This window comes from Suricata suricatta, chromosome 8 (genome assembly GCF_006229205.1).
Source record: "Suricata suricatta isolate VVHF042 chromosome 8, meerkat_22Aug2017_6uvM2_HiC, whole genome shotgun sequence".
NCBI classification, from domain to species: Eukaryota; Metazoa; Chordata; class Mammalia; order Carnivora; family Herpestidae; genus Suricata; species Suricata suricatta.
Window position 1 is genome coordinate 37,792,932 of NC_043707.1, and position 26,866 is coordinate 37,819,797.

General features: G+C 55.2%; 1 protein-coding gene across 1 annotated transcript in view; it reads left to right on the forward strand.

Moving 5' to 3' along the window:
* The window catches only part of PRKAR1B (protein kinase cAMP-dependent type I regulatory subunit beta), an 89,851-nt gene that overhangs the window by 16,700 nt on the left and 46,285 nt on the right, over positions 1-26,866 (forward strand). The window contains exon 3 of the mRNA XM_029945768.1: positions 1,924-2,026. Coding sequence (XP_029801628.1) covers positions 1,924-2,026 — 103 coding nt within the window. The remainder of the gene's footprint in view (positions 1-1,923; positions 2,027-26,866) is intronic.

Here is a 26,866-nt window from a genome sequence, read left to right on the forward strand (position 1 = left end):
GCCCCTGCCCACCCTTAGACGTAGATTTGTCTTTTTTTCTTGTGTGTTTCTAGCCTCAGTTTTACTTTTGTTTTTCTTGGTATTTTTAGTTTTGCACCTTTTAAGAAATCTTATCAGGTAAAATATACATAACATAGTTTCCTGTCTTATGAGTCTGGTGGTGGGGGCGCCCACGTTCTCTCACTGTCTGGAGGCCTGATGTCTGGGAGCAGGTGCTGGCTGGTTCCTGGCGGGAGCTGTGCAGGCTTCCGGGTCCTTGGGGGGCAAGGAGAAGGGAGAGTGGGCTCCAGGGTCTCTTCCCAGGAGGGCGTGGGTCCCATCAGGGCCACTTCCGGACATCACACACTGGCATCTGGGCTTTAGCACACGGTTATGGGGGACAGTTGGGTCCAGGGAGCCACTCTTCAGTGAGCAGGTTGGGGACACCAAGCACATTCACTCAGCTGAGCAGCCGCCATCCCCATCCCCACCATCTGCCTCTAGAACATTTGTCCCGCACACTGAGACCCTGGCCCTGTTACATGCTGACCCCAGCACTTAACATTTTTACAGTCAAGGATTAGAAAGCACTGCAAGCATCATTTAAAACCCTCCAGGGCCCTTCACTTCCATGGTCTTCCTTCCTTAGCCCAGAACCCCTACAACCTCAAGAAGGTCCCAGACAAACCCAGGTTGATGGACATTTTGTTGAGTAACTGACCAGCACCCCTCAGACCCGCCCAGTCATCAAACCAAGGGAGTCCTGAGCATCTGTCTGGAGTGGGGGGTGGGGGGGTGGCTGAGGGCACTGTCGCTGAATGTGACCAGGGTCAGGGCACACCACTCAGGTGACACTGAGGGCATGTTGCTGCCGTGCAGTGTGGCTGCTTCTGGGCTCTAACTTTTCCCGAGCAGTATCAGGTGCAGGCGGTGGGGCAAAGGGGCTGTGGGGCGTGGGCACTGCCGCTATCAAAGTTTCTGTGAATCTAAACTGTTCTAAAATAAAAGGCTTATTTTTAAAGAATAAATCTTTAGGGGCTTAAGCCCCATCTCTCAAAGGTCCCCGGGCAAAGACCATGGTATTAAACGTAACGTGCACATACAAGGGGCCCGATGCTGCACCCCAGCCCTGCAGAGGGTTCTGGGAGCTGAGCTCCGAGGGCTGTTATAGCCCAAATAGCCCTCCCACCGGGGTCTTTTATTTTGAGGGAGAAATATCGGCATTTGAGATGCTCATAATTTGAGGTGCAGGTGCTTTTCGCTGTTTGGTTGGTGCCTGATTTGTTGGGCACCTGCTTACTAGGAGCTCCGACCAGGCAGGCCTGCTGCAGCAGACGCCTCCCTATGCCCGTTATCTGCAGGGTCCTGAGCAGCCCCCTCCAAGGCCCCCATCATCACACCCAGTTATTCACAGGGGCCTGAGCCCCCACTTACAAGGCCCCCATCACCATGCCCAGTTATTGGCAGGGTCCTGAGCCCCCCCCTTACAAGATCCCCCATCACTACCTTGGAGGATGTGGCTCCAAATGTGGCTCAAGTTGTCTTTTTATTTTCAGTTTTCAAATATTTACACAAGTATTTTATTATCTTAAAGCCACTGAGATAAATCAACAGAGGAAATGATAATTTAAGGGACTGGTGGTGTTGTAGCCTCATCTAGGGGTCCCTAAGGCCTGTAGGGCTGTCCACCAAGGCCCCGGGTCCTCCACAGTTCTTAAGTCACCTCTCAGGTCACTGTGCCTTCTAGTCTTCCCTTTCTCATTTTGTTTGTTACAGTGAAGGTGACATACATGTCACACTGTGATCCTGGTAACATGCTGAAGGTCAGACAGCTCTGTGTCCAGCTGCATCACAGTTCCTTGGAACCTCGCAGGGGCTGGGAGGGGCTGGGCCCCGAGCTCTGACCCTGGAAGAGGGGGTGCCCACAAGTCTGACTTCACTGCTTTCTCCTGCAGGTCATCCCCAAGGACTATAAGACCATGACCGCACTGGCCAAGGCCATCTCCAAGAACGTGCTGTTCGCTCACCTGGATGACAATGAGAGAAGGTAGGACCTGGGGAGGGGCAGGGCTGTGATGGACACCCCTCCAGCGGCTTTGCTGGTCGCCTGCCGTGAACCCAGGGACGCTGGCCGCAGGGCACACACGTGCTGCAGGTTTTGGAAGCTTGTGCTCTTGGAGCATGGGCAGCTTCCAGAAGTAACACGCTGTGCACCTGGCTGTCCTTGAGACCAAGTTAGGATCTGCGGATCCGTGTGACTTTGTCATCCATAGACACCGTGGGTCTCCTTTGCTCTGACCACTGAGGGCCTAGTCTTCCAACACCTTTTACGTGTGAGATCTTCTTGTTGGGCTGAGCTCACTGCCCAGCGGGGAGACAGGGCTGGCAGGCAGGGCTCAGGGTCCAGGAAGGTGACTGACCTGGTGGTGATGTCAGTCACATGGTCCTGAAGGGCCTCAGGAGTAGGTGTAGGTTGGGGTCTCTCCAGGGACCGGCACCCGGGGGCTGCGAGGGGCTCGGGTACTGTGCTTGTGAATTGAGATCCTACAAATAAATAGTTGGGAAAACCGGACTCCTGGAGATCGCTGTGAACGTTTTGGGGTGATCCTTGAGGATTTATGGGCGTGTGCCCTCCAATTCCATGTTGTCACAAAATGGGATCACGTTCTGCAGGTTTGTCACACTTATGCGGTCGTAGGTGTCCCTCTTTGTCAGGAGAGGCTTTCTCGGGCCTCATTGTATCGATTTCTGGGGAGGCGGAACTTCCTCACTCTCCCGCCATGCCTGTTTCTTCCTTCAGGTTCCATGGCGTGGATGAAAGGGTGTGTAGTGGTTTCTTTCTCTGTCTTTCATTTTTGGTGAATTAGTTTCTTGATTAGATAACTCAGCATTCGGACGGCAGTCCTACACAGAATTGGAACGACATGCAAACCCACAAAGTAAGGAGAGAAAGTCCCCTCGCAGCCTCATTCGGGGACCTTGCAGGCCCTCCTTCCTGAGCATCCAGGATTACCCTCTGTAGGGTGCTGCACCACACGGGGCAAGGTCAGCGGGAGGCTTGTGGTTCTTGGATGCTACAGTGCCCGGTGCGCAGGAAGAAGAGTGTTTAGGCAGGATGGGTGCCCCAGAGAAGCTGGGCCAGAGAGGTGGGGCGTGGGGTGCTCGCAGGTGATGGGGCGTTTCCAGGATTTTTGGCAACACTGCACAGGCCTGTCTCCCGGCAAGGCTGCCCACGGCTCGGCGCTTCCAGAGTCTCCCAGGTGGAGCGTGGCTGGCATTGTGTCCTTGCAAGAGGGCAACACGGGGGAGGGGGTTGCTTAGAAGAGGAGAAACCCTGTGACCACAGAGGCCGAGATGAGCAAAGCAGCCTGAGGATGGCTGAAGGGTCCTTCCCTGGAGCCTCTGAGGGCACTCGGCCTTGCTGCACCTTCATTTCCACCTCCTGCTGCTGAGTCTGGGCTCCTGGCCCCCAGAATTGGGAGATGGCCCCCTTGTTCTCAGCGGTCATAATGGAGGTATCCACTTGGCGGGCGTGTCCTCGGTTACCAGGTGGGACCAGATGACTCACTGTTGTAACTTTATTAACTTGAATGTAAACACCAAAAACTAAGTCCAAATTTAAGTCTGGCTTCCGACTGGGTGGTGCGTTCACATGGGTTGAAATTGAAAAGGGGCCAGGGGTCCAGGGGGAAATGTGAGCTGTCTGGAGATGGCCCCAGGACCCTGGCTGGTCTCTGTGGACAGACTGCACCCTCAGGCAGGAGGTCAGATGCTCCCCACAGTGGCCACACAGACCAAGGTCCAATCTTCACCCGGTTTCAGTCCTCAGGGAAGGGATGGACTGTGCCTAGGTCCATCGGGGTCCTGGCACTTTGGTGCCAGCTTGGGAGAGGAGGTGCCCCTCTGGGTAGACGAGTCACTGGGCACACTGCTAGCTTCCCAGGTGGAGCAGGACAGACCTCGGTGCCGGAGTTGGCCTGGAGTGTGCACCCGTCCGCTCCGGGTGCTGGCCCTGTGGTCACCCCGTTGTGACCCGAGTGTGGGGAGGGAGTTCTGGGGCGCCGTGATTTGAGCTGGCTCACGTGGCAGGTTAGTTTTGTTCTCTGGGCCTTGTTCTCCCGGTCTGATCTGCGTTGAGCTCCTGGACTCAGTGTGTGTGGGGGAGGGGTTAGTCTTAGGGCAGTGGTGGTGACAGTAACCCAGGGGAACATCTTCTTGTGTATTCCCAGCTGCAGGGCAGCCCAGCTTGCTGCCTGCTTGTGGTCTGGGCTCTTGGCATGCCGTGGCCAGGCAGCGATCGGCCGGGCTGTGCATGTGGCATCCAGGGGCTGTGTGAGGGTGGCCAGAGGTAACCGAGTGAGTGCGCCCTAGCTGCTGCCGAAATCGACTTTATCTGATCAGGGGCACCCGGTTGTCGTCTGGCATCTGGTCCTTGACCTGATAAAATTGATTGTGAGAACACTGAACCGATGGAAGACTCCCCGAGTTTATGTATACGGCTCCACAGAGGTCAGGGCGGGATTGCGGACTGTGTCCCGGGCTCCCAGAGGAAGCATCCGTCAAGGGGACGCGGACACCCACAAGTTTGGAGACTTCTCTGTGACGATCGTCCGGAGAGCCGCAAACCGTGTGGGGCAGGGTGACAGTCCTTGGGATGGGTGAGGCTGGGTGGAATGTTTGGTCGTGGTGGCATGGTCCTGCTGAGTGCCCGCTGTGCCCCGGATACCATGCTGTGCTGGTGGCATGGGGCACAGAGCAGCACGTGGTGCGTGGCCGGATTCTCCGGGCTGTCTAGGGACCACGGGTCCTCCCCTCCCAGGGATCCTGACCGTACACACCAGGGCCCTGACATGGCCACGGGGAGACTGACTGGCCTCCCAGGAGGTCGAGGCCCCCAGCCAGCTTCCCCTGAAGTGCTCGTTCACAGATAAACCCCAGAACAGTCACACGGTGTCCGTCCTTCTGTGTCTGGCTCCCGCCCTCACTGTGCTGTAGCTTTAGCTCCTCCTTCCTGTCTGAGGGAGGGGAGTCTCCCCATGGCCGGGGCGGGGGGAACACCCCATGTTTATCTCGGCTGGTGCTTGCTGGGGCTGCTCCCGACTTTCGGCCATTGGGCAAAATGCTCCCATGGGGCAAAATGCTCCCATGGACACAGGTCGTTCGGATGCAAACCCAGAAGTGGACCCCTCCCTGTGTAGGCAGCTTCCCTCTGGCCCCACAGTGCCCTGAGCCCTGCTGTGGAGCCAGGCACCCCTTGGGGAGAACAGTGTTTGAGCCACACCCCTCACACCCTTTGGTGGCCCCTTCCCAGCTCCCAGGCGTTGGCTGGTTGGGGGCCAGGGTGGCCTGAGAGCATGCTGATCTAAGTGATATTTCGGGCCCTGTGTGTCCAGGAAGTGTCTGTGTGGGGGTCCTGTGACCTTGGCCCTAACTTTCCAGACTGGCAACTCCCACCACCTCGGACTTTTCCGGACCCAGGAGCCAGGTGGACAGAAGCACAGGAAGCAGATGGTTGGACTGAAAACTCGTCTCTGCGAGGCTGGCTTAGGAAGAGAGTTGCTGTCGTGTGTGTGTGTGTGTGTGTGTGTGTGTGTCTGTGGTTCAGATCTTTGTTTTGCCCTTAGGAAAACTCACTTTTCCATATTGAAGCCCTCAGGGGCTCCTTTTTCTGGCCTCGCCTCTAAAGGGACAGGCTGATGGTTCAGGAAATGGGCTTCCGGGGAGCGGAGACTCCTCTCTTGACCTTTAACTTGATATCCTCACCTGCTTGGCATCCAAACACTTCGCTTTTTCCAGTTCAGGAAAAGCTGGGCTCAGCAGCATGGGCTGCGGTTTGGGGCCCGTCCTTTCCGGGTTCACAGAGCACTCCACACGTCTCGACTCAGAGGCTGCCTCCCTCATGGTTCCCCTGGACTGAGCCCACTGAGGGGGCACAGCTTTGTGCTGAAAGCCGCCCCCCCCCCCAGCTCAGATATGGTCATGGGCTGCTTGTCCGTTAATGGCAGTGTCTTTCCTTTGGTTTGTGTGCAGATGCTTCTGCCTGTGAAGAGGCAAGCATTTTGTTCAAAGTCTTTCCTTGAAAAGAAGGTGATACAACATAGCTATGGGGGGAAGGCTGCATCCCCCAAGGTGCCTGTCTCCTAGGAGAGAGCGTCCCTTGAAGGCTCTCTCTGGGCCCCTGCTGACATTTCAGAGCCCCTCTGTGCATAAAGAGGGGGTATCTTTTGCCCAAGGCCACACACTTGTCACAGCAGAGCCAGGGCTCCAAGGCCATGCTCTGCCTCCCTCACTCCTCTCATGGCAGGTCATATGGACCTGCAGGAGGAGGGGATGTGGAGGGTGGGCGATCCAGACGTGGTCGCTGGGGGAATTCATCCAGGGGTGAACTGGCAATGCGGGGTCTGGGGAGTGAGAGGGAGGATCAGGAGCCTCCTGAACACAGTGGCAGGCCAGAGACACATGCACACCCCAACCCCCCCACACACGTGCACACACATGCATGTACACACACAGACATAATCACACATGCACACATACATAGATATAACACATGCATGCACATGATCACACTCATACATGCACATACAAACAAGGCACACTCACACATTCACGCTGCAGAATTAAACATATGTTGAAATGTTTTTTGGAAGGAGACAGTTGAATCGTGTCTTTAAATTTTGCAGTAACATTGTTTGGGACAGTGTTTCCTCAAGTGTCAAAGAGAGTAACAAAACTCCTTCGAGGGTTGCAGTGAAGATGGATTGTAGTAATGTCCATGGGTGTGTCATCATCTGGTGTATCATTATCCCCGTTCTCATCATCCCTGTAATCATCACCATCATCCCCACCATCACCACCACCATCACCATCATCCCCACCATCACCACCACCATCATGACCATCACCACCATTACCACCACCACCACCAATACCACCACCTTCACCATCATCACCAGCATCACCACCACCACCATCATCAATTTCATCCCCACCATCATCACCATCATTTCCACCATCATCACCATCATGACCATTATCACCACCACCACCACCACCATCACCACCACCACCATCATCATCACAATCACCATCATCACCATCACCACTACCACCACCATCACCACCAGCACCACCACCACCATCACCACCACTACCACCACCATCACCACCACCACCATCATCATCACAATCACCATCATCACCATCACCACTACCACCACCATCATCACCAGCACCATCACCACCATCACCACCACTACCACCACCATCACCACCACCACCATCATCATCACAATCACCATCATCACCATCACCACTACCATCACCATCATCACCAGCACCATCACCATCATCACCACCACCATCATCATCACCATCACCACTACCACCACCATCATCACCAGCACCATCACCACCATCACCACCACTACCACCACCATCATCACTATCATCTCCATCATTATCATCACAATCACAGTCATCATCATTATCTTCATCGCCAACATCATGACCATCATCATCATCATCCCTGTCATCACCACCACTACCACCATCACCACTACCATCATCACCATAATTACCACCATTACCACCATCACCACCACCATCATTACTGTCATCACCATCATCACCATCACCATCACCACCATTCTCTTCCCCTTGCCCCTCCCCATCATAGTAATCATTGTCATCCTCGTTCTGGCAGCCCTTTGGCTGTGTGGAGGTGGGCTACATCAGTGGGCTTCTCCCTGGATACAGCCTTGCCGCTCTGACGCTGGCCCAGACACCCACATGAACCCCATGGCCAGGCTTCACTCCCTCCTAGTCCTTAGTCTGAGGCCACTCTACAAGGTCGTTCTCTGTGCCATCCTGGGCCTGAAGTAGGTAGGCTGGCTGCTCTGGGTGTCGGGATGCAGCAGAAGGACTGTGGGAGGCCAGCTCATCCCTAACTTCAGTGTACAGAGGAGGGCTTCAAAGGAGGGCCAGAACAGGTGTTTTCAGGCCCCTCCACAGCCCCTCTGTGGAATTGAGTTACTCCAGCGGAGGGTCCTGGGGGCAGGGAGCAGGAGCAGACTCCTTGCTGGGTGTCAGGTACTGTGAGCAAAGTCAGATCCTTTGCCCTTCCTGGGGATTCTGGGGGCACTTAACCTTTGCTCAGGGACACAAATGGCCTCAGAAGGCAGCCTGCAGGGTGCTCCGGAGCTCTGGAAAGGGCCCTGAACTGTGGCCTGGCCCCAAGGGTGCATCCTAGGCCTGTGGGAGGGAAGCAGGAGCCCCTGGGTTCAGTTGGGTCCCTTCCAGCCTGCTCTGCTTAGGATTCCTGGAGGGCATCACCGTGCCCCTGGGGGGCGTGGTAATGAGGAGGCACCATATGTGCGTGGTGCTTTGGGCCCTCGGCTGGGGCGGGCGAGGGCACCTCACCCAGGGGCAGGCTTCCTGGCTGGCCCTGCTCTCTGCAGCTCTAATTAACATGGGCCTCTGGCTGGAGCAATGCAGCAGGCCTGAGGGCTGTCTCCTGTTATCTGCCACGGTGTCTCTGCCTCCCGCCCGCGCATCTCTGTGCTCTGTTTTTCCACAGACTGGCTCGGGCTCCCAGGTGATGAGAAAAACACACTCTGCTGAAGTCACATGCAGCCTGAGGGATGGCCTCTGCCCCGGCCCCTTGTCTCCCCCTCTCCCGCCTGGCCTGGCTCTGGCTGCAGGGCCTGCTGCTTCTCTATCAGGCAACATAAAAAGACAAAATTAGCCTTTTGAAAAATGCAGGGCCTCATCTCAGGAGGAGTTTAATGGCTTGAACATGCAACGAATTTGGTTTCCATCTTGCATAAAGTGTCCAGCTCTGGGCAGAGGAGACCTTGAGGCTAACGAGTCTTGGGACCCAGGAACGTGCATTCCGGGGGAGGCTGCAATCTGGGGCTCTGGAGCCTATGTCCCGGGTCCTGCTCTGACCTGGTTGCTGGACCCCAGGCCTCATGGGCACCGTCTCATTAGCGCAGCGCTGGCTGGCTCCGTTGCAGGGGACCCTGATGCCACACGGAGTGGTGAAGCAGGCTGCTGGAACCCCCAGCTGGGACTTGGAGAAGCCAGGACAGGGCTGCCCTGGGCCCACCTGCCTCCACGTGATGGGACCACCCAGCTCAGCAACCCCCTACCACCTCAGGAAAGAAGATTTCTTTCCCTCATGCCCAGAATTAGTCCAGCTGATGGGAGGTCATGTGGTTCTGGAGAACAAGGCCCAGGTTGGGGTCTGTGCAGAGCTTTGTCAGGAAGAGTGGCCCAGGCTGGTGTCCAGAGCGCAGAGCAGTTAGGGCCCAGCCATCTGTCCTGGGCTTGGGAGGAGGACGGTGGGCTCTGTCCTCAGCGGTAGACATCTATCCGTCCTCCCGTGATCTTGGTGGTTTGGGGCCGCAGCACATCAGCCCTTCTAGCATCCGGCCACGTGCCGTCCCAGGCTGTTGCAGATGCACCTGTTCCCCAGTCTCCCCCTGACTGGCTCTCCTGCCAGTACCCCCCGACAAGGCCCGTGGATGGTAGACTTGAGCTGCTTCCAGTACCCATTATATGGGTGAGGACATGGAGGCCCAGAGAAGGGGGGATCGCCTGTTGCTCAGAATCAAGTCCCTGAGGGCTGCTCTGCAAGACACCCCCTGGCAGTGAGCTGGCCCCCTGCACCTGTGCCCCCCACCCTCGGGTGGTGACGTGGTCCCAGGAAGGAGGCAGGCACTGGCTTACAGGCCCAGTGGGCACCTCGGGTCCCTGCTCTGCTCCACTCTTGAGCCACAGTCATTAAAAATGGGTGAGTTGCGGGGCGCCTGGGTGGCTCAGTCGGTTAAGCCTCTGACTTCGGCTCAGGTCAGATCTCACGTTCCTGGGTTCGAGCCCCACATCAGGCTCTGTGCTGACAGCTCAGAGCCTGGAGCCTGCTTCCTGTTCTGTGTCTCCTTCTCTCTCTGTCCCTCCCCCTCTCATGCTCTGTCTCTCTCTGTATCAAAAATAAATAAAACATTAAAAAAAAATGGGTGAGTTGCCTGGCAGCTGGGGTGTGAGGGATTTAGCAGCTGGCTGGGGTCTGGGTGGGGGTTGTAGGAAGAGGCCAGAGGAAGGGCAGGTAGCCCTGGAGGACTGTGGTCACCCACATGTGTCTCCATCTCCATGGGGGCTTGGCCAGCATCCTGCTCCCATTTGTCAAGCGGGAAAGTTGAGGCCCGGAGGAGGCAGGTGACTGATTGAAGGTCACACGGGTTCCCTGGGGCAGTGTCAGCTTTCCCGGGACAGAGGCCTGCACCTGTCCTGGTTTCCGCAGCGAGAAAGCCAAGGGCATCTAGGTAATGCTGCGCTCTGCATCAGAGCCCTGGGTCTGTCCTGACCCTCACGCTGCCCCATGAGAGTAAGTGCTGGGGTCCCCTGTGTTCCAGCTGAGGGCGAAGTCGCTTGTCCCAGGTCCCACAGCTTGTGACCAAACCTGAATGCGGTGAGCCCTGGTGGAGGCACTGTGTGGTTTGGGTCCGTGTGGCCGACAGGACCCTGCACGCAGCCCTGCCCTCCTCCTGCTCTGAGCTCATCCCGACCGGGATCTTCCCTAGGTTGAGGCTATCCTGTGTCTCAATGCTGTGGGGTCACAGAGGAGGAGAGGACCCCAGTCTCCCCACACTTCAGGGGGTGCTCACATGCCAGAACCAGCAGCCTGAGCCAGGTCATCAAGGGTGGGCATAAGAGAGCGGGGAGGGCATCTGAGTGCTGGGGACGGTGTGGGCAAGTGGAGGGAGCAGCAGGGGCAGAGCATGGAGGTGCCGACCAGATGCTGAGTTCAGGCTGGGCCACAAGCTCGGTGGGAAGACGTTTTCTTAGATGCAGAGAGAACCCAGGGAGGCCCGTGGTGGTACCCCCTGTGGGACACAGTCTCACGCTGCCCCCACAGCCCTGCTGGGTTCCTGTCAGGTGTCTGCACCCTGGGGTCAAAGGGAACTGGCTTTACATTCCGGAAGGTGTCCAGAGAGGTGCCTGCTGTCCAGTGGCCCAGCTCTGCATGCGATGCCTGCTGTGGTTCCCACCTGGCACGTCTGCCAGCAAATAGCACCTCCGGTCACGGCGGCTTCCACCCGTGCTTGGGAGGTGCTCGCTCATCCTTTCACGTTCCACCGTCCCCCGAATCCATCGTCCTTGTGCCAGGGGCCCATGCGGTCCCCATGTGGGGGACCCTCCAGGGCTAAGGGATTGCGCTGCTGTTGTCTGGTCTCTGCATCTAGTTCCACAAATCGCCTGGTTTATCCTTTGCTCCTTGATTTTCCAGTTGACGCCACATCTTTTTCTTATCGACTTGAGTTATTGGTGAAAAGATGAGATCAGGCCTTGACTGTGTGGAGAGCTCGTCACGTTTCCCAGTTACTCATCGGTGTTTTCAGTTTGTCTCCGAAGGTCCTCAGTCAGGTGGAAGGTTTAAGATTTTTATTGTTTTCCCCCATAATTGTCTATCTTGGTAACACACACGTAACAGAAATTAGCATCTCAAATACTTCTAAGTGAGCAGCTCAGGGGCACGGAGCACATGCACAGTTGCTGTGTGGCTGTCCCCACCGTCCGTCTCCAGAATGTTCCATCTCCCCACACTGAGACTGTCCCATTACACATGGACCCCCCCACCTGCTCTCCCAGACCTGGCCCCACCATCTACTCTGTGGGTCTGATGACCCCGGGACCTCGTGTGGGAGGGTCCTAGTGCATGTCCTTTTGTGTCTGTGAATCTGATGACCCCAGGACCCCATGTGGGTGGGTCCCGCTGCATGTCCTCCTATGTCCGTGAGTCTGATGACCCCAGGACCTTGTGTGGGTGGGTCCCAGTGCGTGTCCTTCCATGTCCATGACTCTGACCAGGGGCCTCGTGTGAGTGGGTCCTAGTGCGTGTCCTCCCGTGTCTGTGAGTCTGACCTGGGACCTCGTGTAGGTGGGTCCCAGTGCATGTCCTCCCATGTCCGTGACTCTGACGACCCCGGGACCTCGTGTGAGTGGGTCCCGGTGCATGCCCTCCCGTGTCTGGCTGTGTCACTCAGCAGCACGTGGTCCAGGCTATCCCCACGGTAGCAGGTGTCGGGGTCGCCCCTCCATCTTCAGGCTGAAGGACGGGTACTCCACTGGACGGACTGGCTTTGCCTGTTGCCTGTTGCCAGGGGGCTGTAGTGTTTACGAGGGCAGATTTTCCCTCCTTTCTGTCATGGCTTCTGATGTTTCATTCAGAACGCCTTCCAGACTCCAAGACTATAAACAAATACACTCCTGATCTTTTCTAGGACCTTCCCAGATTGTTTCTCTTTCAGTGATCGAAGGCTTGTTTCACCAGGAATTTTATTTTGGTTTAGGGACGTAAACGCAGCTGATCTCCCCAAACAGCCCTGCATGCCGACCCGGCCCGCTGAGCAGAACATTCTCTCCGCCTACTGATCTGACTGTGTCCTTTAGGAAACCGCATTCCTGGGGGGGGGGGTCTGTGTCAGGTGTGTGCGTTCACTGAGCACGTGGCAGGGAGGCTGGCCTAGCCCATGTGTCCTGAAGGCCTCTCTGAAGGGGTGTACAGGCCTGAGAATCCCAGCAGGCCTTCCTCTGGGTGACAGTGGGTGCTGGCCCAGGCTCTGCAGGGGAGGGGTGTGCTGGCCTGGGACTCAGAAGGAGAGGGGTGGGGGGATGCCTGCCTGGGACTCAGCAGGGACGGGGTGGGGGGGTGTCTACCTGGGACTCAGCAGGGATGGGGTCGGGGGTGCTGTCTGTGGACTTAGCAGGGGAGGGATGGGGGGTGCTGGCCGGGGAATCCAGCAGGGGAGAGGTGGGGGTGTGCCGGCCTGGGATTCAGCAGGGACAGGATGGGGGGTTGCTGGCCAGGATCTCTGCAGCTGCCAGGTGGCTGTGGGGTGGCCTGAGGGTGGCCTGAGGGTGGCAGGCGTGTCCAGGAAGCCATGCTCAGGTTTCGGTTGTGTGGAGCTCGCTGGCGGGCAGGGAGCCCCAACCCCTGCGGACCCATCCTTCCTCCACCTGCTCAAGGACCCTGGGCTCCAGCCTCACTGTCGGTACTTCGTGATGCGGACACATCACCCACTCCCATCCTCCATGTTTGCGGTACGGTGGGGGCGCCATGGCCCTCGCTGGGAGGTGGCGCCCGGAGCTGCTGCATGCAGTCTCCTGTGTTCGGATAGGAAGCACTCCTTTCCGCATGTGATCGGGCTCCCCGGGGGGCCCAGGAGGTGCTGCGCCAGGGCCCCTGGGGGCATGCCCCGAATGAGCGGACAACCTGGAGCGGAACGCAGCACAGACCATCCTGAGCCCTGAGTCTCTCGTGTGCGTTGCTCCCGAAGGTCCGGCCTCCGTGCTGTGACCCAGGTGGCAGCTGATTGCTGGGCGTGGGCACACACAGATGTGCTCTGACTCCAGGAGCAGCTGTGGGGGACACGCCAGGTGCTGGCCTCAGACCTGCCTGCGGCGAGGCCTGTTCACTCTTTGGTGCCACCGCGCATCTCCTTCTGCCCCCACTCATGTCCTACCCTGAGAACAGGCCTCTGGCCTTTGGCACAAAGCCCCCTTTTGGTGGAAGCTAGACCTGAGCTGTTGAGGGAGAGGAGACCATTCATCATTCATTCATTCATTCCTTCCTTCTCCTTCCCGTCTTCCGCCTGCATCTGTCCTCATTCACTCATTCACTTCTTATCTGCCTCATTCACTCATTCACTCCATGTGATCTATCCTCATTCATTCCTTGTCCTTCCAGGTTCCCATGGTTTTTCCTGACCTTTCCCTGACCCAGAGAAGGCAGTTTTCTAAAGACTCATTCCAGCTTGGGGGAAGTATCCCTGCTGCAGGTGCTCGTTTTACCCAGCGGCTCCCGTCTGTCAGTGTTGGTGTCATCTGTGCCCTGTACCTGCTGAGCACTGGGTACTCATGACCTCACTCATCTCATAGCAGCCACATGTGGTGCATCTGGGCTCTGTCTGATGTATAGGTGAGGTGCCCCGTGTGCCTGGTGTCCATCGGATGTGCAGGTGAGGAAATGGGGCTCGTGGGTGAAGGGGCTTGCGTGTGGTCACAGAGAGGTCAGCATGGCCCATGTGGGTCCAGGGTCCCCCGTGCAGACTTCCAGTTGTCCGCCCCGCTGAGCGTGGCTGTGTGCGCTGTCCTGGGCTGGGTGCTGCGGGGAGTCTGGGATGCACATCGGAGCTCTGGCCCCTGCCCTTGAGAAGTCCTCAAATTCCGGGCCTGGGAGAGTTTCAGCCCCAAAAGGGGAGGTGCCCAGGGAAGGGTCCAGAAGGCGGAGGGCTTGGAGGACCCTAGAGTGGTGGCAGTGCTGGAGACTGTTGTTTTTCTTCTAAGTTTACTTATTTATTTTGAGAGAGAGAGAGCCGGGGAGGGGAGGGAACGAGGTAGAGAGACCTTCCCAAGCAGGCTGTGATCTGCCCTGTCAGTGCAGAACCCAATGGGGGGCTCAATCCCTGAGATTGAGACCTGAGCCAAGATCATGACCTGAGCCAAAATCAAGAGTCAGATGCTTGCTGACTGAGCCCTCCAGATACGGCCCCGGGAGGCCCCACACTGTTCTTTTTATCCAGAGGAGGCGGGGTCAGACAGGAGCCAGAGGTGTTTGGGGTGAGCCTCTGTGGATAGCCTGGGGCCTGGCCTTGCTGCTGGCCTGCCCTGTGTCCTTGGAGGCAAGGGCTCGCTCCCACTCACTCACTCGCTGGCATGTGGTTCTGTGCTTTCTGGGGGGCGGGGGGAGGGTCTCTGCTGGACACAGCCACTGGGGAGGGCCTTTTGTGGACTGAGAGCCAGAAGTGTGAGGGTGGGAAAGCTCATTTCCGGTCTGAGGGCCAGGGACAGCCTGGGTGGTCGGAGGTGACTGGGGAGAGAGAGGGGTCCCATCAGGTGGGGAGAGTGACCCAGATCCTGCTCTTCTGAGGGCCGAGGCATCCCATCGACACACAGGCTCTTGTGTGCATGCCCTCCACGGGCCACTCACACAGGGTTGGAGTCCTGGGTTTCAAATTTTAGGTTTGCACTCAGAACTGAGCACTCGAGGTCACCTTTCCTGACTGATCCCCGACCTTTGCTGACCTTCCCCAGACTTTCTGGTCCTTGACCTCCTCCCCTGTCACAGGGGTCTCACTGGGTGGGCTGCCCCAGGGTGCAGAAACCTCATGCCAGGAAATGCTGGACAGTGAGGCTGTTTTAAATAAGGCACTACAAATCAGTTTAAATATGAAAACTCTAAGTGGGCTATTTCCAGAACAATCATAATTTTTCAATTTAATTATTTATCTAAAGTGTTAACGTAGTTGCATGTAGTCAGCCAATATAAAAATCTCTTTATCTTAAAGAAAAATTATGAAAAAGAACTCCAGAAATTCAGTGTATCTCTTACAGAGAGGTATGGTGGGGCGATGGATGAGATAAAGCATAAACATTCTTATGTTCTGGAAAGTTCTGCGGGGAAGTTCGGAAGACAAGGAGCTGTGTAAACATCTGGTGCTCAGTAATGTACTGTTTCAGGGAGCTGGTGAGTAGCCGGTCACTGCGGCAGACTGGATTCTCCAGAGGAGCCCAGCGGGTGCAGGTCCGCCTGAGGCATTCAGTGCTGGGAGTCCTGTGGTGGTGGGGGGCCGGCCATGTTCTCCCGGCCCAGCCTGCATGCCTGGGACCCAGGAGTCCTGCTGTCTGGGGGTAGGAGGAGGTGATGTCCCAGAGAGCCTACTCTCCTGTCTCCCCCTGTGCCCCCCTCCAGGCCCTCAGTGGGTGGGACGGTGCCCCCCCCTCTGGATGGCCCCCACCACCCTGCTCCCTCCCCTCCGCCCTCCCCTCCGCCCCTCTCCGCCCCGCCCTCGGGTTCAGGGGCTCCTCTCCTCCAGAAATGCCCCATGTGTGCCTGGAAGTAACATTTCTCCAACTGGGCATCGTCGGGGCATCCCGTGGCCTGGGCAGTGGACACACAAAGGCTCCTTCGCACAAAGCGTTTCTGTTCTCTATTTACTTACAGAAGGACCCACAGGTGGGACTCGGGGTCTGCAGCGGTCACCAGTCACTCCCTATGCGGCTGTGTGAGCACAGAACGCACTGTTTCCCAAGTTAGCCTAGAAATACCGAAGGGATGTGGCTTAAGGGTGCTCTTCCGGGAAGCGTATGCGGGTATGGGGGGGGAGGATTATGGATCTAGTGTGAGTGCAGTGAGGCCACCAGTGGCCTTAGATTCAGAAAGGCTGGCTGAGGGGGAGACACTGGACAGACTGGGTGGCCGTGCCAGCTGGGCCACTGGGCTCTGCTGACGGAGGGGCAGAGGGAGAGGGTGGTGTTGAGTAGCCTGCTGAACGCCAGGGGGAGGTGTCACGTGGTCTGGGGCGTGGCCCCTCACCCCTGCGCCTCTGCCTCTTCGGTCTTTCCCTTCCTTTCCCTTCCACGGAAGCTGGGCGTCTGGCTGGGGCATCGTGGGCTTGTGCCGGGGTACCCCGCTCCCCCCGGGGCATGCTGTTGCCCCGTTGCTGTGCGTGTTGGCTCGGCTAACGGACCTTTTGGGATTGAACCCCCTTCCTGGTATATTCAGGCCAGTGGCCAATTTAAGCATTTAAATCTTGGTTTTAATTTAGTTTGTTTAACATGACTTGTTCTTAATGACCTGCGCCTAATCGGCTGGTACTTCAAAGCTGAGCGTCTCTCAGAGCAATTAGCTCGTAATCAATTTTACGTGGCTCGTTGTGAGTTCATGGGTCTGGGCTGAGCACAGGGCCACTTACGTGTGATGCTTTTGGGCGAACAAGGTTTAATTGTGTGGAAATGATGGTGATCATTCTGGCAGTTCTGGGCCGGGAGCATTTTGCTTTGTTAGCCAGAGCGGAGTCAGGAGGACATGGTGCTCTCCTGTCCTCTGCCCTCGTCCACGTGGTGCCCCTGCTTGTCCACTTGATGCCCCTGCTCATCCATGTGGTGCCCCCTGCTCATCCACGTGGTGCCCCCTGCTCTTCCACGTGATGCCCCCTGGTCGTCCACATGATGCCCCTGCTTGTCCACATGGTGCCCCTGCTCATTCACGTGATGCCCCCTGCATGTCCACGTGGTGCCCCTGCTTGTCCACTTGATGCCCCTGTTCGTCCATGTGGTGCCCCCTGCTCATCCACGTGGTGCTTCCTGCTCATCCACATGATGCAGAGCAAGGCTCAGCAGACCCCCCCCAGACATTGTGGTCTGAGCAGTAGCCATTCGTCATGCTGGTGGGCCTGCAGGTGGGGAGCTCAGGTGGGACCTGGTGGGGACAGCTTCTGGGGCCCAGTGGGGACAACTTCTGCGACCCATGAGGCTGGAAACCTCAGCCAGGAAAACACAGCAATGAGGGATTAGCGCGTGGCTTGGGGTCGGTGCAGGGGCCTGCACCCCACATCTGGTGCCGGGCTCAGTGGATTTGAGGTCTGGGCTGGGCTGGCACCTGAAGCGAGGTGGCCTCAGCCCTCAGACTCCCCTGTGACAGATCAGGGCTCCTGCAGAACGAGGTGAAAGAAGGTGCATGACCCATTAGGACCGAGCTGCCCCAGGTCGTTTGGGCATCGTTTCTGGCCACCGGGTGTTGCTCCTCCCAGGGCCTGTCTCTGGGTGTCCTGTCGTGTGAGCTGGGTCTTTGTCCCCGAAGACCGGCTGGCGTTTAAGAACCAGGGACCGACCCGAGTCCTGTGGGAGACGGGGGTTTTCCTGTCCCTCCTCTCTTTCTGGAACAGCCTCATCGGGGTATCGCTCATGTACTGAACCACTCATCCAGGGTCAGTGTTTGACTCTGTGATTTCTTGCTGACTTATATGCCTGTGCCGCTGAGCCTTGCCGCCACCCTACCTCACCATGACTCTACACGCCTCTTCTGGACGCTTGTAATGACAGAATCTGACCCTGCGTGGCCTTGTGTGTTTGGTTTCTTTTACTTAGAATGACATTGGCACTGCCTGCCCTTTGGTTTCTGTCAGCCTCCTGAATGTCGCATGGGATTCTGATTTGCATTTCCCTAGTGATTAATGAGGCTGGACGGCTTTCCGTGTGCTTCTTAGTCATCTGTACAATGTCTTTGGGAAAATACTCAGTTAACTGTTTTGCTCATTTTTCAATTGAGTTCTTGGTCTTCTTATTGTTGACTTTGGAGCACTCTTTATATATTCTGGATGTGGGTCCTTTATCAGATGTATGTTTGCAAGTCTTTTTTCCCCATATAGTTTGGCATTTCTTTTTTTTTTTTAATGTTTATTTTTGAGAGAGAGAGAGAGAGAGAGCCGAGGAGGGGCAGAGAGGGAGACAGAATCCAAAGCAGGCTCCAGGCTCCGAGCTGTCAGCACAGAGCCCGACACGGGGCTTACACTCAGAGACCATGAGATCATGACCCGAGTGAAGTCAGGTGCTTAACTGACTAAGCCACCCGGGTACTCCGGTCTGTGACCTGCTCTGAGTTACTTCCTGTGGTGGCTTGAGGCCCGGGTCCAGGAGTATTTCTCCCCTGTGGACTCCCGTCGTAGCAGCACCTTTTGTTGGAAGACTCTTCTCTCCCCGTTGGACGGGAACCTGCCAGCCGCAAGTGTGAGGGCTTGTTTCCGGACTCGCGCCATGTGCCTTTTGTGCTGTGGCACCGAAAACCATCTTGGGCGGGGGGCTTCTTTCTCAAAATGGCCCTGGCTGCTGTAGGGCTTTGCTTCCCTGTGCGAATTGTAGATCGTTTCTGTTGTAAAGTCTGCACTGAACTTGGAGGTCAGTTTCTTACAGAGCCGGTGTCTGGTCCGGTCCCGTACTCGAGACCCTCTCCATTCACTCAGGTCCTCCGGTTCTCTTCACGGTACTCTGCAGTTTTCAGTTTCAGTCTCGAATTTCTCTTGGTAGACGTTCTTTTTGATGCTGCTGTGAGGCAGACCTTGTCCTCAGCAGGGTGGGCTGGCCTTGGCACAGAGGCTGCTGTGGGGCTTCTGGGGGGCAGGGGTGTAGCCAGTCAGACCATCGCAGTGGGCTGGTGGCAGCTGGGCCTGTGGCTTTGCTGAGGGCCTCATCTCTGTGGGCCTGGGGACAGCGGCTCAGGCACCACCAGGCCTGAAGCTGGGTGAGATCTCCAGATGGGGTTTTGGTTACAGGAGGGGAATCTGCTGGCCTTTCCAAGATGCTTCTGGGGTTGAAGCTGTTCCCCAGCTCAGCATTCACTGCTCTCTGCTCGTCTGGGCATCCTGGCTAAACTTTAAGTTAAAATGTGCCAAGTTGAGGGACTCCTACACATTCTGCAGATATTCACGGCCTTCGTCCACAGGTTTGCTCCAGGGCATTCATCATGTGCCAGCTGTGTGCCCCTGCTGGCTGGGTGGCGTGACACTCATATCACCTGTGCTTGCAGACTCGTGGCTGTGAGGACCCCACCAGGCCTTCTTCGGGAGGCTGAGGCCGTGGGGCAGGCTCTTTCTTGCCCTGAGCTGAACACCCTACGGGAACCATCGGTGGGCGTCCAGGGCCTACCATGTGCGGCTCCGCCCCCTCCATGCGCTGGGGCGGGGCGTCCAGGGCCCCCAGGGTACAGCTCTGCCCCCTCCATGCATTGGTGGAGGCGTCCAGGGCCCCCACTGTGCACCTCTGCCCTCTCCAGGCACTGGGGGGCATGCAGGGCCCCCCATGTGCAGCTCCGCCCCCCTCCATGCACTGTGGGGGGCATCCAGGGCCCCCCATGTGCGGCTCTGCCGTCTCCATGCACTGGGGCGGCATCCAGGACCCCCAGCATTGAGCTCTGCTCCCTCCAGCATGAGGTTTGGATGCCTGGTTCTAGGTTTCCCTTCCCCATTGTTTTGTTCTCTATTCCTGTAAGATGTGTTTTAGATTTATATACATCAGGAAGAATGCTATTTTCTTTTTTTCTTAGTTTAAAAAAACTTTTTAAAAGTTTTATCTGAGGGGCACCTGGGTGGCTCAGTCGGTTGAGTGTCCGGCTTTAGCTCAGGTCATGATCTCATGGTTCGTGGGCTCGAGCCCCGCATTGGGCTCTGTGCTGACAGCTCAGAGCCTGGAGCCTGCTTTGGATTCTGTGTCTCCTCCTCTGTCTTCCCCTCCCCTATTCACGTTCTGTCTCTCTCTGTCTCTCAAAAATAAATAAATGTAAAAAAAAATTAAAAAAATAAAAATAAAGTTTTATCTGAGAGAAAGAGAGAGTGCGTATGCACATGTAAGTGGGGGAGGGGCAGAGAGTGCGAGAGTAGCCCATGCAGGCTCCGTGCTCATCACAGAGCCTGGTGCAGGGCTTGATCCCATGATCCTGAGCTGGAATCCAGAGGTGGACCCTTAAACGACTGAGCCCTCAGGAATTCCTTAGACAGTGTATAACGTATTTTAATGAAATAATCCTAATGGACCAAACTGTGACAGTTAAGAACCAGAAGAGTTAGCATCTGTTTTGGGGACTCATTCCCTGTATTCCCTGATAATTTTACCACTTATGTGTGCATGTCTGGATAATGCATTCTTGTTCTGCCTATTTTACATCTTATTTTCTGTTTATCGTTATGTTTTAAGATTCATTAATTAAAGAATGCAGCTCTTGTTTGTTCTTTTTTTTAAATTGAGGTGACATTCACATAACATAAAGCTCACCATTTTCGGAGTGAACACTGCATTTAATATAGTCACAGCATGGTGCATCCACCCCTACCATCTAGTTCTGGAACCTATCATCACTCCAAAGGGGACCCAGTTCCCACTGGCCATTGCTCCCCAGCTCCCCGCCCCACCCCTACCACCGCCAGCCACCTCTGTGCATGTGCCTGTTCTGACTGCCTAATGTACAAAGAATCATTCAAAATGTGGTCTTGACAAGTCTGGCTTCTGTCGTTTAACGTAATGGCTTCAAGGTTCATTGACACTGCGGCACGGAAGAGAAATCACTCCCTCCTCGTGGTCAAGTGGCGGCCGTGGTATGGCCAGACCATGTTTGGTTTGCCCGTTCATGTGTTGGTGGACGTCAGGCCGTGCCTACTGTCTGGTTCTTGTGAATAGCACTGCCATGAACATCTAAGTGCATGCATTTGCATGAGCACACTTTCAGTCCTGTTGGGCACATACCTAGGAGGGGAATTGCCAGCATCCGTGGCAGCTCTGTGTGTAACCTTTGAGGAGCTGACCCATTTTTGTTGGATGTAGTGTTCAATTGTCTGAATACTCCATGACTGACCCATTTGTTCCACAGTTGGTGGGTGTTGGGGTAGACCCTGCTTTTTAGTGGCCGTGAATGTATGCGTCTCCCTTGCACGTGGGGAGAGGTGTTGTCTGGTTACGTGCTCAGGTGTGGACCTGCTCACTGTCGGCCATGTGATTCTTCCGTTCACTGGGGAGAGATGCGTGTGCGGTCCCCCACCTCCCCACACCTTCACCAGCACTGGGTATTGCGAGGTGGCGGTAGGTTTCTTGGTTATTGGTGGCTGTGCGATACTTCCTCATTGTGGTTTCAATTTGCATTCCCCTGATGTCTGATTCCACTGAACATCTTCTCATATGTTTGTTGCCTGTGCAAGTCTTTTGCCCATTTTGGTATTGGGTTGTATGTCTTTTTCTAATTTTAAAAAATTCTTTTAATGTTTATTTTTTGAGAGAGAGAGAGAGACAGAGTGTGAGGGAGGGAGGGGCATAGAGAGAGGGAGACACAGAAAGCAAAACAGGCTCCAGGCTCCAAGCTATCAGCACAGAGCCCAACGAGGGCCTCAAAATCATGAACTGCGAGATCATGACCTGAGCCTAAGTCAGACGCCCAACTGACTGAGCCACCCAGGCGTCCCTGTCTTTTTCTGATTCTTTTTATGAGATGTAAAATATTGTAGATGTTCAACCACTGTCTTTTTATATTTGCACATTCATCACCCAGTTTGTGGCTTGTCCAAAGAAGTTGAAGGTACTACTTTTTCCTGGTAAGGTTAGTGTCTTTATGACTTAATTAAGGATAAAGAAATCCTGTCCTTTCCTGAGGCCATGAAAATGGTCTCCTATGTTATGCTAGGAGCTTTACAGTGCTTTCTTTTGTAGTTAGGTCTCAGGTGTCCCTTGAATTGGTGTTTTCTAGGTATGGAGGAGGGGTACAGTTTTACTTTTCCACAGGGACAACCAGATGTTCCAGAAGCACCTGTTAAAAAATCTACCTTCCTCACACTGACCTGGAGTACTGCCTCTATTGTGATCTCTGGATGATGGGGCTGCCTGCCTCCCCCTGACCCAGCGCCCCCCAACCTGTGTCAGTCACTGCAGCCGTAATAGGAGTCTTGATATGCGATCAGGCAGATGCTTCCTCTTTCTTTTGCATTTCTTCTATTTAAAATAATTCTTCTTCTACCTCTTTTGTTCTCCATCTCTGACTGTCTCCTCTTTAAGTTGCAAACTATATCATATACACGGAGGAGTGCAGAAACCATTTATACGTGTGTGTACACATGCACTCACAAAGCGTAGAGAGCAAATATGAGCACCCATGTAACCACAGTCTGTTTGGTACGCCCTCCTCCTGGCCACACTCCCTGACTTCTGGGATCATTACCCTCCTGAATTTCTCTGTGGTCTTCCAATCTGTGCGCAGCCCTAGTAGTGCAGTTCGGTTTTCTCTGCTGCTACCCAGTTTTCAACTCCAAATAAATGTAGTGAAATGTATATCTTTTTGCATCTTGGACCTCTGTCTGACTTGAGCTTTTACTGGTGCTGAAGTAACTATTCCCTTCATTTTCATCACTGAATAGGACTTGGTATTTTCCTCATAGTTTATAATCAGCTTGTACAGTTCTCCAGAGTAACCACTTGGCATATGGACTTGTATTGCTTTGAGTTCTGCACTTATTTGGTGAGAATCGACATCTTTCCTATGTAACCCATGAACATGGTGTGTCTCTTATCTAGGACTTTAAAAAAGGTTTCTAATCGTTTTCTCCAATCTTTTGTTTCATTTGTTCCTAAGTAATTCACATTTTGATGTTTTTGTAAATGGTATTTTTAAAACATTTTAATTTCTTATTTTTTTATTTTTTTAATGTTTATTTATTTTTGAGACAGAGAGAGACAGAGCACAAGTGGAGGAGGGGCAGAGAGAGAGAGGGAGACACAGAATCTGAAGCAGGCTCCAGGCTCTGAGCTGTCAGCACAGAGCCCGACACGGGGCTCAAACCCACAAAGTGCAAGATCATCACCTGAGCTGAAGTCGGACGCTTAACCGACTGAGCCACCCAGGTGCCCTAAAACATTTCAATTTCTGATAGCCTGTTAGAATATACATGAATGCAGTGGGTTTTGAGAAAATGATTTGTAGTCCACACAGACTATAATTAGTGCTCATAATTTATCTGCAGGCCCTTCATATAATTTTTCCCCTGTAGTCTGTCAGTGGGATGGGTTTATGTTCAGTGATTTCCTATGTTAAATCAACTGTGCGCTAAACCTAAGGAATCTACAGAAATTCCCAGTACTAATGCTTGAGTTCAGCACGACCAACAATGCAAGGTCAGCTTGCAAACACCATCTGCATTTCCACATACGAGCAATGTGCTTGTGTAAACAGAAATTAAAAACACAGTATTGTTATAATCACTGTAAATAAAGTGACCTCCTTTGGTACAGACTCAACACGTGCAGGATACCTGTGTTTAAAATGCTGAGGAAAGAAGTCCAAGAACCCTAAATAAGCAGAGAAACATACCATGTCTATGGATGAGAAGACTCCATCTTGGAAAGATGTCACTTGTTCCCAGACTGATTCATGGTTTTAATGCAGTTGCTCAGCAGGTGTTTGGTGGATACAGACAAGCTCACGCTAAAGATTGTGTGGGAGAGGGCAGAACCCAGGACGGTGAAAACACCCTTGCAAAGGAGTAATGAGATAATAAGGCAGGAGGCTGTGTCGCTGCCTTGGCCAGGATGTGGCTCACGGGCCCATGGGACCAAGCAGGAGCCACACAACTGTGCCCAGACAACTGATGGGACCAGGAGGGCAGTGGAGGGGGGGATACGCTTTCAACGTAGGGGTGGGAAGGACGAGCCCCAACCCAAGTAGCTCATCTTCTGTAAAACTTAACTCAAGATGGATCTCAGACTTCACACGGCTGTGAGGCTTCTAGATAGCAAGACTGAACCGTGGAAGGAAGATCGACAAGCTGACTTCTCAGAGTGAAAGCATTTGCTCCTTTTTTTTTATGTCTTTATTTTGAGAGAGACAGAGAGCGAGCAGGAGAAGGGCAGAGAGAGAGGGAGACACAGAATCAGAAGCAGCTCCAGGCTCTGAGTTGTCAGCATAGCTGTCAGCTGTGAGATCATGACCTGATCCGAAGTAAGACGCTCAACTGACTGAGTCCCACAGGTCCCCCAAGCGTCTGCTCCTTGAAGGGCCATGTGCCGAGGGTGGAGGACAGGCCCAGGTGGGAGCACGTGTCCACTTGCCACATGCCTGAATGAGGACTAGTCTCTAGAATGTAGTAAGACCTCCTGAGTCCCCTACACAAAGCCAGACTGTCTCCTTAGAAACTGGGCAAGAGACACAGAGAGACTTCCCTGAGGAGGAAACGGAGGTGGGAATAGGGACAGCCCTAGATGGCCAGACCGTCGGTCTCCAGGAGATGCAATTACAGACCTGGGAGTCCCGTGTCGCACCCATCAGTTCTGAGATAAACGGCAGGCTCACCACCCCAGCCGGTGAGGGTATGGAGACCTGGTTGCTCAGCTCGGCTGGGAGGGATGATGGATGCCACAGCTGCGAGGCTGTTAGGCAGCTTTGTGAAGAGCTAAACCAGTGTCTGCCGAGGGGCCAGCAGCCGCATGGAGCCACCTGTCCCGGAGGAGTGCAGCTCACGTTCCCACGAATACCTACATGTTAGTTTTGCCCATAGCAGCTTTGTGTGTCATAGCCCCAAACTGGAAATGACCCGGTGCCCTCGGTGGGTGCAGGGGGGAGTAAAGCTGGGGTACGCACACTGTGGAGGAGGCCTCGACCCAAAGGGCAGTGGACCGTGGGTACAGCAGCAAGTGAGGACAGCTCTGGCCCTCCGGCGCTTCCCAGGCTATTCTGGGAGGCCACGTCCTCAGGGGCTCTGTTTCTGGACAGACCAGAGCAGGGAGGTGGCAGGCAGGGCTGCCCAGCCCATCACGGTTCCTGGATTCCCACTTTTCACTGACTCTGACTCCTGAAGCCTGACCACGGGCCTACCCTGCAGGCTGGCTCCCCGCTGCCTGCCACCCTTTGGAAGGGGGGACCTGCCGCTGATGGCCTCGGGGCCCCGAGAAGATGAGGACCTGCCTGCCCCATGTGCAGGGCCCACTTGGTGGTCTTGGCTGTTGGCGGGAGCTGCTCCAGACAAGGGAGTGAGGCAGGGTGTGGAGAGGGACACATGCCTGCTCTGTCTGCCTTGAGCAGTGAGCTCTGTGACCCGGAGACATTCTGCGTCTGTCCGTCTTGTGAGGCCATTAGCAGGGAGGTGCTGACCACCTGGGGTCACTGTGCACCCACTGTTGGAGAGGGAGGGAGTGGGGCCAACCCCTACCCCTGCTGGAGGAGCCCGGGCCCTGGTGGCCAGAGCATTGCGGCACTGCCCTTCCCTCCTCTACAGCCCCCTTCCCTCCAGAGTGTCAGTTCACACATGGAGAAGCTGAGACTTGGCCGGGCCTGTAGCCACCCTGCTTGCCACAGATTGACATGGATTGAGACCCTCTTCCTGGCTCCAGTGCCCGGCAGCCTCACCCTCCCTGTGCCTCTCTCCGCTGGCTGTGTCATGGTGGCCTAAGGAGTCCCGGGAGCCTTGGGGGCGGCAGCAGGTGAGTCCCTCGCGGTGCAGAGCCCCGGGACTCTGACAGCCATGCACTTAGCATCTCAGCATCCACTGAGGCCTCACCAAGCCCAGGCCCTTCCGTCCCCTCCGTCCTGGTCTCTTGTGCCTCAGCAGCCAGATCTCAGATTTGTCCAGAGAAACTCAAAGTCAAGATTTTTGTGTAATCTTCTTTTTCCAGTTTGACTTGAAAAAGTTTTTTAAATGCTTTTATTTATTTTTGAGAGAGAACACAAGCGGGGAGTGGGGGGCAGAGAGAGAGGGAGAGACAGAATCTGAAGCAGGCTCCAGGCTCCAAGCTGTCAGCACAGAGCCCGATGTGGGGCTCGAACTCATGAACTGTGAGATCATGACCTGAGCTGAAGTTGGACGCTGAACTGAGTGAGCCACCCAGGTGCACCCCCCAATTTTTTTTTTTATACTCAGAGTATTTCAAACAAAAGTTTTCAAGGAGATCGTACCTTCCCTGGACCTGCCAGTTGCCATTCTCAATGTGTCTGCTTCTCAGTTACCCCTGTGCCTCTCGAGAGTAAGTGACCTTGGCTCGTTCCCCACGAACAGGGCCCTTCAGGTGGTGATGGCCACATTTGGAACTTTATCACAGCCGTGGTGTTCGTCACTAGCCTCATCCAGGCCCAGGACCTGCCCTGATTTCTGAAGTGCCCAGAGCAGTCTTACGGAGGTTCTGGCTGGCTGAGGGGTACCCACGGCTAGCTCGGGAGAACCACCACATCACACCCCGACTGACTCAGAAGGGGGGCAGCTGACTGAAGCATGTGTGGAGGGTGGACTAGGACTGACCAGTTTCCTGTCTGACTTGAAAAGGAGGCCACTGAGCCCTAGAATCTTCCAGATTGGGGTTGGAACCCAGCTCCACCAGGGAGGTTCTCAGTTCCTCAGTTCAGCCAAATGTCACCACCCCTAGAATGGTGGGGTCCATAGTGCATGGGACGCCCGGAGCCCGCAGGGAGGCCGCCTGCCCCCTCCCTTCCTCCCCCCTCCTTCCCTCCTCCCTCCTTTCTCCTTTCTTCCACACAGATCATGCAGTCCCCCGGGCCCAGGCGGTTCTGGGGTAGGAGTCACCCACTGTC